Here is a 15730-nt window from a genome sequence, read left to right as displayed (position 1 = left end):
AGCTTTTCAACGTTTAGAAGGTTTGGTGCTTGTGTTTATTATTAGAATAAAAAAAATAGCGATCTTCTATACGAATAAAATCCTTTAACTATATACTACTATATATATATAATTATTTTGTTGTTTTGATTTTGTAATTAAATTGTTAACAATATTACTGATATAAATAAATGAAAATACAAATATTTATATTCATATACAAAATGAATATGTTTAAGTTAAGTTGACTCAAAGAAAATCCAGTGGCATAAAAACTTTGATTTAAAAAATGTAATTTGATGAAATTGAGAATATATATTTATTATTTATATATTTACAATGCTTAAGATTAAGGACGTATTATACTTTTTATCTTTTTAATTGCAATCTAAATTTATAATTCTTCTCTTTGCTTACTTTTGTTAAATTGAAAACATGGTTATAAGAACCAAAATGTGACAAGAACACTTGACTGGTTTGGCTTTGCTAAACATACACTATATTACAACCATATCAATTAATTATGTTATAAATCGATTTTCTAATCCAAAAATAAAAATATAGATTTTGTTTTGTAAATATGTTGTTTTTGTATCATATTAGTTTAACTACTATTACTTTATAGGTTATATTATACTGCAGATGCATTATAAAATTCATTATTTCTAGATAAATTTATGTGAATGATGCCTGGGTTTTTTTAAAACCCAAATACGCCACTGAGCAATTGATAATTTATTTGACATTTTTAGACTTAAGATCTCAAAATATAAAAATAATTTAGTTATTTTTGCGTGTACTTATAACTACTATATAAATTCACACTGGTATTTCTGAGCAAAAATGTTTGGGACTTCAACAATTGATTCATAATCGTCTGCAAGACCTATATAGAAGTTTGAATATGCACTTAAATTTTCATACCACTAATGAATCTCACATAGATATAAACCTTGAGTAATTGCACATAGTAGTGGCATAAACTAACGGGCAAGTAGGCAAAGTGAAACTTTAGGGCCCCTTAATAAAGTAAAAGGCTGCTCAAAAACCAACAATTAAATTTTTTAAAATTTTTTTTCATATTTTATATTTTTTTAACTATCATATTTTATTTTAAAATAAAATAGCCACTAGCCAGATATGTAATTATATCCTGTGAAATGTATTACTCAATGAGTGATAAATAGTAAATGGATGCCAAGAATAATGTTTTAATTATTCAATTTTCTTCGTAGAAATTCATTATCATAACGACTAAGTATCAATGAGGCATAACTGACGGGCTAAGGACAGTTACTATTTATATAGTTGTTTATATAACTTATTAAGATCCAAATATTTATGAGCCTACTCAATAATTTAGTTATTCATTTAGCAAATAACATTGAACTCGTGCCTATATCTATTAGCTAATAAAACGCCAGAATCAAATTATTTTAATATCGAAGAGTGGGTTATAGTTAATGCTTGTCGTCCATCGGCCGTCATGGTTCAAAGTGGTCAAAGTTAAAATTACATTAAGTAATAATTATCATGGCACTGAAACAGTATCCAAGTTGTTCATCCAAATAAAAGTTTTTTTATGTTTTGTAAACATCATATATTGTGGCTTTTAGAATTATTTTTACTACTATGTAATTATAGTTATTGCAAAAAGGATTTTGATTCGTTGGGTAGGGAAGGAAGTTGTGTACCTAAAACCTAAGCCTTTAGATTGTTTAGGCTCACTTACATTTTCAAGAAGGTGGCTGCATATTATATTTGACTTTAAGGCACTCAAGTGCTGGCAACTAACTGGCACATAGGGAATACAAAAAACCTTTATGTGTCATTACGCACACCACAAGTGAATACAGGAATGGTTTATCCATAAAATACAAACATGATATATAGTTATTAATGTATGTTTTGACGAACAAGCAACAACGTTGTCATCGAATACCATAATATACATAATCGTATTTAACCGCACACCTGTGAGTAACTGCAAACTCCCGGAATTCAACTTCTTGCCAGAGCTATAAAATATGTTAGATTTTAAATTCGGACTTCGGAGCACCGGCAGCGGGGTACGGAAAGCACATTGTCGCCCCACTTATTTTCGTTAACGCGTGTATTCCTAGACGTATTACACTTAATGATGTTTAAAAACAATTAATGTAACATTTTTAAATTAGCCCAATTAAAGTTATATATTAATAATATTTAAGTATTCAATTTGGTCGTGTGTATTGACACACCCACGTATTTTAAAATAAGTATTAATACGACCATGTATTGACGATAATAGTTCAGAAACATAGTATCCTGCAGCAAACCATATACATTTTACAATAAAGTACCTACAAATAATGATATATTTCAGGTCATGTCTGAAGTTCGATGCATCTGCTAATCATCAGCAAATGAAGACGAAATGTACTTATAGGTAATATGTCAAAAAATCTAATATAAGTACATCAAATATTATCTTTATACATAGTTAAAAAGAAATTTAGGAACCTAATTTTAAAGGTAAAAAAATAACGTGCGTGGGGGTAACGCATTGCCGTGCATCATTAATTATCATTTGAGTCACTGCTATGGATGAGCTAAATTTTAATTCAATTATATAAAACAATTGTATACGAAAAAAAATTCTGAACGAAGATGGTTTGTCAGCTTATAATACTAAGTAATTTTACAGTAGGTCAATAAATTTTTGCCCGAAAAATTGCATTTATAAAATAAAATAATATTTTTAAATTTCTAAGAAAAAATAACTTCTATTGTTATTTTGGTCTTAAATATCTAATACTGTCCAAATTAGAACTTAAAATATAAATTATACGACATCTTGAATTAAGTTTTCAAACATTTTGACTTGAAAAAAATGTTTTATTGATATTCCTATATAAAAAATAATATAGTGGATTTACACTCAACTTTTTCGTTTTGTCCAAAGTTATATTTTAAATTCTTTCCGAATATTGAACTCAAAATAAATTTAAATACGCATTTTACTAAAATACTACATAGCTCTGATAATCCTTTTTATATAATACGTTGGTTCCATATTATATATTATTAAATATAAATTCATATTGTTTTATGTTTTTAGCTACATTAAATCGGAAAATATTAGAGTGAAAAAATACATTGCATTTTTCAAATGAAAGCCTGTATTTTTTTGTGATCGTTTCTATGTACAAATAATATATGCATTTTAAACGTAACTACAAAATTTTTAAACATTTTGAACAAGAATATTAAGGAACCACATTTGCAGGTGATGTTTAAAAAATGCTTGTCAATACATTTTGTTCTGGATTAATAACTCCAATGGTACGTGTTATACAAATAATGTATAAATAAACGATTTCCGAGCAAAAGTAGTTATTATATTAAATTAATAAACTGAAAATATGTAACTAATAATATGATGTAAATCCATTTTAAAATTTAGAATTATGCCATTATAGTTATAAAATAGAGGCTAGTCGTCAACACGTCCATATTGTTTCAAATAATTCAAATATAATATGATGTAACATACACTAAAGGTCTTATCTTTTCGTGTGATATACAATAGCCGTACATTCCCAAGGGCATTGACTTTTCCAAAGTGCCTCGTCCACATAACGCGATGTTTGGACTGTTTTCAGCGGTGGGCACTATGGGAACTCATCTAACACAACCACAACCAAAAACATAACTATAGATTCGTGTATAGACTATACTACCTAGGCAATAACATATATTATTATTAAATAATTGTTATTAGAGCATCTGATTTGTTATTTTATTAACCTACATAATTCATTTACTAGTATCTATGCTGAAATTATTTAAAATAAATGTATCAAAAGGATAAAGGTCAAAATAATTTTAAAATAGATATTTCAATTGAGTAATTACTTTTCTTTTTAAAAATAACAACGATAAAAAGATGTTAACGGCTGCTAGAGAAATTTGTTGGTCATTGTCTGGCAAACGTTTGCATATCATATAGCATATGCATAATATCAAAATACATAACAATAAAATACGTGGTATTTAACGTTTTTACTTTTAGTCTCGATAACAAATAACTTAATAATTCATAATTAATACTGTGTAAGTATACCAGATAGATACCTACATTTATTTGGATATATAATATGCCCGATGATTAAGTAAATAAATTATATAATAATTATAATATTTATAAATTAATAAAAGCATGAATAGAATAAACGGTGAACGTAAATTGATAAAATACTTATGATGGGAATATAATTACATTACTATTATTTACCTATTGGCCACCGTAAATAGTGCATAGTAGGTATTTTAAATTGTAAATTAATGTTCTCAACTCCGTCAAAAATTTTCGAAAACCAAATTATTAAAATTATGTACCTGCGTCATATTTGTATAAAACAATGCTATGTATTAATTTTGAGTACAAATAGGTAAAAGGGTATCAAAGTTTGTTTCAACTATTTTATGTGCTAGTCAATAAATACATAAAATAGGTTAAACTAAAAATAATTCTTTTGTGACACTTTTTTTAGATTGATCAAAATTCTATCACAAACAATTTACTTTATTTTATCATGTCACCTATACTTACAAGTATAAGTAAATCAATAGATTTATATATATATCTCACAAGAATACAGTCGTTGTTTTACAAATCATTATATTAATACGCTTATTGATAATTACTCCAATAATTATAATAATTATTTAAACATTTTACAATAATAATTGATATCATAAGTGTGAATAGATTTGTTTTCGTCAATTTGTTCTGTTGAGTATCTGGTATAAAATAGATTGTGAAAAACAACAACTTTTAAAACCCAGATTATAGAGTAGAATGAAACAATGGTAATAAAAAAAAAATTTCTATTCTAATAATAATGTTTTTTTGTATTTCAATAAGAGTATTAAAAAATACAACAATTTTGAAATTTATAGGATATGATATAAATCCAAGTATGCTATGCTATGATAATATGCTATGCTCCAATATGAATTTATTATTTTAATTTTTAGTTTTGATTTTTGTGTATTAAAATATTACTCAGTGAAGAACAAAAGGTACCTAGTTTTTGTATGGTAAATTAACGTAATTGGCATTGTATTATTATTCTGATTTCATCTACCTACCTAATACATAATGCTTTACCCGAACTTTAATCATACGCGTTTTTAAATTTAATGTGTTACGTTCTTACTGTACTTAGAAATATATCATAAATGTATATTAACACAAATTAAATGTTTATTATTTTTTAAGTTATAAATAATCGCATTACAATAAATTATGACTTATAAAGTTTTACATAAAATTATTTATATTTTTATAGAATTAAATATAATGAATTTCAAAATTAAGATAAACACTGTGTACCTACATTTCTGTAGTGATAAATGATTATTTCAAAAAACCGTTTGAAAAATCATTATACTATATCATTGATATGATTTGATCTCAACTATTTTTAAAGAATACAGTAGTACAATACACGACCTATTCAATAAAAAAAAAAAAAAAAATTAAAAATTAAAACAAAGAAATCGTGGATATTAAATAAAAAAATCGTAACTTAGTATTGAAAAACTATACTAAATGATAACCTAAGTTACATGTCAGCTTTAAATCCAAACTTCGCATGAGTACAGTTTCTCTCTTGTATACAGTATACGTATGATGATGTAATGTCAAATAGCTGGTTCTATTGAAGGACTTGTCACACGCTTCACATGAATACTGTTTCTTACCCACTCGCGTTCTCCGGCTGCAGTTGAGATACACAATTTTGTTGCGCCACCGCTTTCATGCGTAATTTCTTCGGTTCACTTAATAAGTAGTAATTTCTCTGGTTTGAAGTTGAAAATGTCTGACGTAAATGATAACTAACTCGTATTTATATTTCGTAAAGTGACTTGGTTACTTGATATTAGGATTTTTATCCAGTATTTTCTATACAAATATTCAAAGCTATTATGAGATAAAATTGTATTGATAAATGGGAATAATAAGAAGATATAATGACCATTACTGAGATATCAGGGTATCTGCCTCCATTAAATAATGTGTACTAAATATTTAACCTGACTACACAAATGGATTTTTTTTATAAAAGTTTAAAAATAAAATAAAATCTAAAAACGTATAATGTATGTACTTCTGTTCTTAGGGCCGAATATGTTTAAAACTCGAATATTACGAGGAGTATATTATCGTCTAAGGTTGTACCTAGTTGGATCGTATAAAAAATTCCTAGGCATTTATCAACTCGTGATATTTTATTCTATTAATAAAATTGAGTGAGTTATTAGTATATTTATCAATATTATAAAAGTCTTATCCATTTTAAATCTTCGCGCAATAAATTATATGATTACATTTTAAATTTATAAATAATAATAAAAATTATTATTATTATAATTATTTTATAATTTATTAATATATGATTAACGATAAAAACTTTGTCGTTTGTGAGGAATAATAAATTTGGTTAGACGTTTGCACATCACTTACCATAACAATTAACAGTAATAAGTATTAGTTTAAAGTTTGAGTACTGTAATGTATGAACACCAATGACTAACAAAATATAACACTAGTATATTATCCAATGTTTCCATGTTCCCAAAACATTTTTTTATTTTAATCAGTTCAAATGTTAAACTTCAAAATATAAAATTCAAAAATGTATTTTTTATCAGTGAATAACCAAATGCAAAACTAATAAATCTAAAATAAATCCCAAGATATTTGAAACAAAAATCTGAATTTTGAAAACACCAAGCATTTATAATAAATAAAAAAATAGTCCAAAATATAGATTTCAGTATTAACGAGTATGTGAGTAATTATTAAAATATTAAGTTAGCTTTAATAATATATTATTAAGATTTCTAATAATTAATTATTGAATTAAATGCGACATTATTTTCATCCTAATAAATTGTTTAAATCCTGAAAAATGTTAGCATGATCAGCCCTAAACTCTATTTTTTTAAACTTTTATCTTAAGCTATGAGAGTAAAACAGTTAGTCGGTAACTAATTATTAAAAAGAGCTTGTTAAAATGAAATATGAAATTTAAGAATTAAAAAAAAGTTGATTAACTAACCTTTTATATTAATATCAATATTTCTAACCGTTAAAAAATAGTCAATTTCAACTAGATATTTCTTTAGGAACGCAGATTACCAAAACTTAAGAACAGATTTTGTTGTTAGAATCACATTTGGTAGGATAAGTGTAGTGAAGAGCTTCAAATGTATATTATATCTTTACGTTTAGTCTTTCACTACAGACCTTAAAAGCTGTACACCAACACAAATATAATATGTGTATATAAAAACTAAATTATCAAAGCAGAAAGTTCGTTAAAAATTTAAAAATAGCTATAAATATGAGGTGATCTCCATAAGAATATAACTACAAGAAACTAAAAAAGGGGGTTTACATTTCAGAATTGGATCATAAAATGTTGTATACTTGCCAAAGAATTACTTTCTGGTTCAAAAAATTTACATTTAGAGCACTATAATACGGCTCAAGTACAATTTGATTTAATTCTATTGTGATAAAATAATTGGTTAATAATTCTCCAAAAATTAAAAGCAAGAATGTGTATACAATACTCTAACCCCGAATTGGCTATAAATAAATTTATAGTTTTGTAATTTTAACCCGAAAAGTCTCACAAGCGACACCGGTACGAACCCGAGCCTTAATCCCTCGCCCCACTACCGAAAAAAAAGTTCAAACACTATTCGCGTTTATGCAGTACTATTTTTTGTCATTAATATTAATACAATATCACGATATCGTTATATTATTATTATCACTGACGCAAAGTCAACAAAAAAAAAAACCTCTACGGGCTTACCTGTGTCCAGACAAATTCCCATAGTCCCATTCACCGGGTTTCAATTTGCACGGTACGACTCGCGGACCGCAGGCATCACGTCTACGGTCGCCCTTTGTACGCGTGGACGTCAGATAGTCGGCTGTTGGTCTGACAACGATGGTTGGGTGGGCGCACGTCGGCGTGTGTGTCCGAGCTTAACCGGGATCGCTAGGGCCACACATGTTCAGACACCGCAACCGAAAACGGTTTCATATAACGTTGCGGCCAACTCGGAAGCGTAACGCAAACGACGGCGGCGGTCAAGTTGGGTTGAGTCCTATGCAAAAACTGTGAATAATTAAATTTTTTTTATAAAATTATTGAATATTGGGTTTTCTATACCTATATATTAGAAACCGTATAATAATACTGTTAGGTACGTGGTTTTGGCGGACGATCGGCAGCCAACGGTACCGGACGAACACTGACTCGGAGGGTATGTGTAGAGGTAGGCACCTGCCGACTTTCATTTTTTTTCTATACCATAATTATGACTCGGTCTTGACCACCGTTGCCGGCGCGACCAACCACGACGCCCGCGGGGACGCCTGTCGTCGGAAAGCAGCGCCGATGCGCCCTTGGTGACCACTGCTTCGCGACTTCGCGTTCACCACGTCATCACGTCATATTATGTACAAAATACGTATATCTATATAACATAAATACTCGTGAAGTACGATAATTATTTTTTAGAAAAGAACAAGGGCTAAAAAGAGTATCCTGAAGAGTATGCCAAGGAGTATCTGTATAGATAGAGTGTCACTTCAAATAATCATATACAATATAATATAATATTATATTGTATGTGTGTTTAATCCAGTGCGGTAAGTATAGGTTTTTAGGTTAAAAAAACAAAACATCAACAAGAATAACAATAAAAATATAAGCAAACAAAAAAAAAACGAAAAAATCGGGTGTAGCCTTGTGAGTAAAGATTTCCTGCACATTAGTTGCTTAGGGAGTCACTCTAAAGGATGTGTTGAATTTGAATTCAATGATGTAAAAACTAAAAACAATGTATACGAAAAACGATTCTGAGCGAAGATGGTCTTAAAGTATATTTGACAATATTATATAAGTACTTTATTAATAGTACTACAGTATTTCAATTAATTTTGGGCAAATAAACTACATTTTAAAATGGTATCGTGTGGTATAAAATATAATAATGTATTCTAAAAGCCTCAATTAATTATTTTTCTTTAATTACAATAAAATAACAAAAATTGTCATTATTCGATTTAATATGTAATTTCGTCTAAATTTAATCTTAAAACGTCTTTAAAAAATAACTAATTATATAAATTTTTAGATTTTTCCGTTGCAGTATGAACTATCAGTGAGATTCTTATTTTAAATTTTCTATTCTTATAACAGTAAAAATTTAACATTTAAATATTTTTTAACCACGAAATAATGTGAAATTTTTCGAGAATTTGATCAATTTTACCGAGATTTCAACTTTAAACACTTAAAATATTTGTAATTTTCTCCAATATTTATTTTATAATTTCTATGCATATTAAATTTTTCATTAATTTTTTTAATAATTTTTATATTAGTATTTTAAATCATTTTGAAATATTTATAAATAATTTTAGTTTTTTTCTATGAATGTCAACAAAAATGTTGTTGGGTCAAAAATCTTGAATATTTAATATAATGTTTCCCATAAGTTTTCATAAAAGCAGTTGAAAAATACATTAATAAATTAATATTTTAAAAATATTCATCAATATTTCGAAAGCGTTCATACTATTTTTTAGTTAAAAATATAAAAAAATGTCTATAAGTACCTAGTCATAAGTATTTCTCATATCATATTCCTAACAAAATTATTTTATTAGTAAAAATAACAGAAATATTTGTATTATTATTATAGCATTGGATTATTTTTATTTTTAATGTGATATTAATATTTATGTAAGTATAAAACAATAAAAACGAAACATTTTAAAAAATTTGGCTTAATGGAATATTTGTAAACCATCCGAGAAAAGGCTAATTTATTTAAACCATCAATTAAAGTTAATTAGAAAATTGACTTTACTATAACTTTTTAAATAGTTAGTAACTACCTTTATCAATTATATTATAACATAAAATTGTTAACATTTTATATTGATTTCAAATTTAACATAATATCCATTACAGTTACCCTTCTGGGCACCTTGGTACTGTACAGTAGAGTAGTTATCACTTATCTACCTTTGGGTTTGAGCTTAGCGCGTCATGTCCTCTTCAGTGAGGCGCAGGTGGTTCAGCATGTGTTTGAATGCGTTGATGAACTGTTTCTGTCGTTCTGGTTTTGGATTTAATGAGGCTTAATATTTTTTTAAAGGTTTGACATCTTTTATAATTATTGACAGTGTGGTTTCTCCCACAGTTTGCACATTTTGCTGGTTACTGCAGCTTTTTTGTGCAATTTTCGATGTAGTGTTCACTGTTCATGTTGTTTCAATAAAGTGCACCAAATTATTTTTGTAGGTAAAATACCGTATGTCTATTATTTTACAAAGTACATACGTCTGTTGTTCTTGATTTCCTTGAATTTAATTTGATAATGTTAATTGATTTATTCCAAAAAGAAATAATATATAATAGTCATATTCTCATATTTGTATTATTATAATCGTAGAGCAGGTTCTGATATTTGGTACTGAAAAGTGTATTGGTATTTGGTTTCAGTATTTTACAGTAATGCGTTTAACGGACATTTTTTTTTACAATTAGGGCTTGGGCAGTAGCAAATGACTCCTACCGGAGAAGTAAATCAATGTGTGATGGATGAGTGGAACCCTTCCTTCTTCCGACGAAATGACTAAGAACATTCTTAAGAATTAACTATTTTATTTGAATTGGAGTATTACAATATAAACATAATTTATCATACCATCAATCAACACTTTTTTTTTTGAAAACTTTGTACAAAAGTGATACATACCCCAATACATACCCGATATTATTAAAACCTATAACTTATGGTAACCTATGTATCTGAAACTTGGTAACAACTAATAATTATTAAAGTTCATATAAATACGTATCATTTTTTACAACGATTTTTATTATTCTACTTTTTTGTTCCTATTATATTTGTACAGTATAAATATTTTTATTTTTATCACCTCCCGGGAAAATAATCACTCCTTCGTCTTTCATTCTCGAATTTGTGTGAATTTAGTACTAAATTTTTTGAATTTTCCATAATTTTCAAAAAAACTACATAAACATTTAAAAAAATTGCAAAGATTGCTTAAAAATAAATATTTCGATAATACCATAACAGTTAAAATTATTTATTCTTTAGCTAAGACTTGAAAGTTTCACAAGTTATTTATTTCAGTAATAAATATTATTTATACATACATTTAGTATAAAAACGATATTCCAAAAATTTGACTTTATCTACAAATAAAAATCGACGTGGAACATAAACGGCTTATTACTAAACTCATGTTATAAAATATAATACTTTGAGATGTACGAAGAAAAAAATTAGCATAAAAATACACAAACCAAAAAAATAATTTTACATAATAGATACCTACTTGTATCAATTATTGTTTTTATTTAATTCCTTGGTGTGAAAGCTTAATATTTACGTTTACTGTAAATAAATTAACTCGTGATATTAACGTGCAAATATGCCTAGGCTCCATTAACGGAAATGGAAGTGGAAACATTTTAAAATCATTTATATTCTGTTCGCGTAAAAAATATTTATCTACACGTGGTATAATAAGATAATAAGCATAGATATTGTTCTTTCTGAATTATGTATAATATAATTTACAAATATTTATGAAAACAGAGGTTTAATTATTGTAAAGTGAACTTTTATTGTGAATAAATTGTTTACAGACTTAATTTTCTAGTAAATTTAGACTCAGGAATTATTTTTTTGGTGGTTAGACCATTTCCTGTTTTGTAGGTTCTTTAATTAACTTTGCTTATTCTAGATATGTTGACATCAGTCAAGTTTGTACACTTTTACCGTCTTGTTCAAGTCTAGAAGAAACAATAATTTTAAAAGCGTCTTCTGTCTCTCCTTTTGGCTTTAAAATATATAGAGTCATAATACCCAAAAACGTCAAAATAAACAAAATAACAAAAATAATTAAAAATAACAACCACACCTGTTAGTTCATAACAACAAAACCGAGAATGTTGGAAATGAATTCAACTCCAAAATGGCTGAATTTGATAAATTGTGCGTACATCAATAATTAGGTTCCAACCTAATATATAAAATCAAACAAATAATTGGTCAGGACATTGTAAGAAAATTATTTTGTGATTTATAATATTGCTTTTGTTAAAAACATAAAAATAATTTCATAATTTTCAGTGTTTTGTTTATTTCCCAGTGGGTTTTCCTTATACTTAAGTAAAAAATTGCTTCTAAGTAAAATGTCAAATTAAAAAATTACAAGGTCACGCAAAACTTTTAAAATTGCGTGCCTAATAAGATAGTCAAAAAATGATAACAGATAAAACTTAGTAAAAAAAAGTAAAATCTATTCTAAATCAAATACATTATGCCATTCACCAATAAATAAAAAATAAGCTTACAATTTAAGTACATTTGAGTGATTATATATATAATCTTTAATCGTAAAGTATAAATAATTATATTTATATATATTAAAACACAACGCCTTTAAAAAACAGACATCATAAAATCAAAGCTTTAATCGAATTGATCGCTCAGATAAAAACTAAAATATTTCAAACTAACGTAAAACCATATTCGGGTAGATACGGATCGCAAGCGTGTATATCTTCATTCGCATGTGTTCTCTTTATGTCAAAATCTTAAACACGAACCAGGGCGACGCTAAAAATAATTTATTTAAGTACAGTTTTAAAATAAATTCCAACTTGATTTAATGTAGCCAACTGCTATAAAAATATATATAATCATGCTTGTCTATGCGTTCAGAATCGTTTATACAATTATAATTAATCGTATACAATATTTATCGTTGAATTAAAATTTAACGATTACATTAAACTCATTAAAGTGGCCTAATGACTACAACTGTTCAGCTGAGCGACTTTCTGATTTAATTGTTTTTTTAACTGATTTATCACTTGCTCAGCCATCAATAGTTCTGAATACTTCATGTTATGCATACATACATGATATGACGTCTTTATCATAAATTTAAATAACCAATAAAAATTTATTTTAAATTTCCAATTAAAAAGGCTTAAAATAAGTGAGATGGTCGTATTACTAGTTAGCTGCATAATAGGATTTATTTTTCGGATCTAAGTCGGTAAAATATTTAATAAATATTTTGGAAATTAATATTTGACATATCAATTATTATTATGTGTTTTTTTTTTTTGTTTTTTAATTCACAAAATAACATTTACAATCTGTATTCTGTACATAATAAAATACAATAAGCAAATAGGTTTACAATTATAATAGTGACTTTGAATACATGTGAAGGGAAGCTATCCAGTGATAGGACCCTTTTGAGTTGAGACAATTAAGACATGGAGTGGTGTTTCAGTTTAGGAGGTCGCGACAACAACGTCTTTTGAGGCAACGAGGGGGGTTACCTGAAATTGTTGCTGAGTGTTGATTTGCAATCAGAGGATTTGGATGATGAATTAATTTGGAATGAAACTTTTTGTAGTGGGTTTTAACTAAGTTCTCAACTGTTTTAATGTTTAAGTCTTTATGGAGAGTGTGGTTAGAAACAAACCAAGGAGCTGACGTTATTGTGCGGAGGGAAATGGACTGAAATGATTTGATTGTTTTAATTTGGGTTGGTTTTGTACAACCCCATATTTGGGCTCCATAAGACCAGATTGGTCTTAACAATGATTTGTAAATTTTTATTTTATTATAGATTGGGCATTTGGATTTTAACATAGGAAGTAGTAAGTGAGATCTTGAATTGAGAGACTTTCTTTTGGATTTAAGATGAGGACCCCAAGTTAGTCTTCTGTCTAAAACTATTCCTAGGTATTTTACTTGAGCCAAGGACAAAGAATTTAATTTGCATCAAAAAAATATCGCAAAGAGGATGTAAAGAATACTTTGTTCAGATTATTTTTCTCGTCGCATCTTAAAAAAAAAAAAACAATTATACATGATTTTTCGTATGATTTAATATTTATATATTACATTTCGAATGAAGCGTACCTATAAGTTATATTTAATTCACTACAGTATCCCAAAACATTTGTAACAATATTAATATGAAACAAATCGTTATTTTTTCTGTCTATTATCGCCTTGGGGCAGTAAAAATGAACCGATCTTCTACTCAAGCATTTTTTCTATAGGAAAGTGAATTTAGTTACATCTTGAAAAACAAAAAAACAAATTAAGGAAAAATTAAGAATCAATTTTGTTTTTGTTTTTGCTTTTGCTTTTTTATAACTCAAAAATTAATAATAACTGTAAAGGCAATTTAAATTTTCATCAAATAATCATACTAGAATTTCTTATACGTGTTATAAGTTTAAAATATTTCAATTCTTTTTGACCTATTCATATATATATTTTCAATCTTTTTTTGTAATCTAAAAATTGTATTTGTAGGTACCTACTTGAAACTTTTGAGTTTATCAAATAAAATTTTTTCGTTAAAAATGAATTTAACCAAATAATTAAATGTACTTATAACTAATCCAGTGAAAAATTTCATATTTAATTTAATTGTAATATAATATTATTGTAAACGCATATAATATGTAGGTATATGAGTGATTAACTGACAAAGTGCCTTTATAGAAAGGTTTCTTTAATCCGTCTTTTTCTCAAGCCATAAATTCACCATTCTTTTTTACTTATTGTTCTAATTAGTAACAGATTGTAAATTATATTTAAGTTCACTTTAAATAAAGCTGTTTCTCTCCGTAGATATAAGTAGTAATATGTGTAGATCATCTTTGCTCAAAATCGTTTTTCGTATACAACGATTTTATATCATTGTCCATTGAATTCAGATTTAACCAATGGTATTAATGTACCTCAATTCAGGGGCAATAATTAACGTCAGGGTACCTCGATTTATAAACTAATTCTACCAAAATGGACAATTCATCTGTGGCAGATACTATTATATTAATATAAATCATAAACCATAAACTAAAATTAAGTGTCTGTATAACATTTGAAAAACGATTCTGAGTGAAAACTGACTGACAAACAATATTTTTAAGAATGATGTATAATATACATTATATATATATATATATATCATATTTAGAAAGATTGGTCGAATTTTGTCAAGAACTAATCGCAAGCATATTACATGCCTAATATAAGATTACTAACTGCATATTAAATTATTAACTAATATTTAAGTCAATATTGACTAGCCCCACGATATGAATATAGGTGTGGAATATATTATGCAAGTTTAAAATCAATATTTACATTTTTTAAATGTCATTGTGTATAGTAAATAATAATGTCCAAACTGGTGAAAAATTCAAGTCCGCGTGAATATTATATCTACTAAAATTATTATTTTACATTTCAAAACTAATATTAAAAATTTCGTCCAAATTTCAAGTTTATAAAAAAATATTGTAAAATAAATGTATTTTAAACATTTTTTAGGATGCTTTCAATTGTAGCAACTTACAAAAAAAGTTTTAGTTTTTCAATTTTATGGATTTTTCACTAAAAAATTATTTTCCGGTTTCAGAATCAAATTAATTTTGTCAAAATTTGACGGACGGTGGGCCATTCATAATATAATTTAGTTATTAACTATTTAATTAATTATTAGATTACTGCAGTGAGTTATTCTGTTCTCACTTTTATTATAGGTAATGCATTATTTACTATGTAGTTATTAATAAATTATAATGTTATT

The 15730-nt window shown here is 26.8% G+C and overlaps 1 protein-coding gene across 4 annotated transcripts in view; it reads right to left on the bottom strand.

Moving 5' to 3' along the window:
* LOC149054465 (adenylate kinase isoenzyme 5-like) overlaps positions 1 to 8294 on the bottom strand; it is a 43341-nt gene extending 35047 nt beyond the window's left edge. For 3 of the 4 annotated variants that reach the window (XM_089229993.1, XM_089229995.1, XM_089229996.1), the window contains exons 1-2: positions 8220 to 8294; positions 7857 to 8154 (exon numbers count right to left, since the gene is read on the bottom strand). In XM_089229993.1, coding sequence (XP_089086119.1) covers positions 7857 to 7878 — 22 coding nt within the window. In that variant the 5' untranslated portion in view covers positions 7879 to 8154; positions 8220 to 8294. The other variant, XM_089229994.1, reaches the window with a different exon arrangement.
* Positions 8295 to 15730: the final 7436 nt, after the last annotated feature.

Source organism: Diuraphis noxia, unplaced genomic scaffold (assembly GCF_037042655.1).
Source record: "Diuraphis noxia isolate RWA-SAM2 unplaced genomic scaffold, SU_Dnox_SAM2 contig0006, whole genome shotgun sequence".
In the NCBI taxonomy this organism is placed as follows: Eukaryota; Metazoa; Arthropoda; class Insecta; order Hemiptera; family Aphididae; genus Diuraphis; species Diuraphis noxia.
This window is presented reverse-complemented; position numbering and strand designations above follow the sequence as displayed.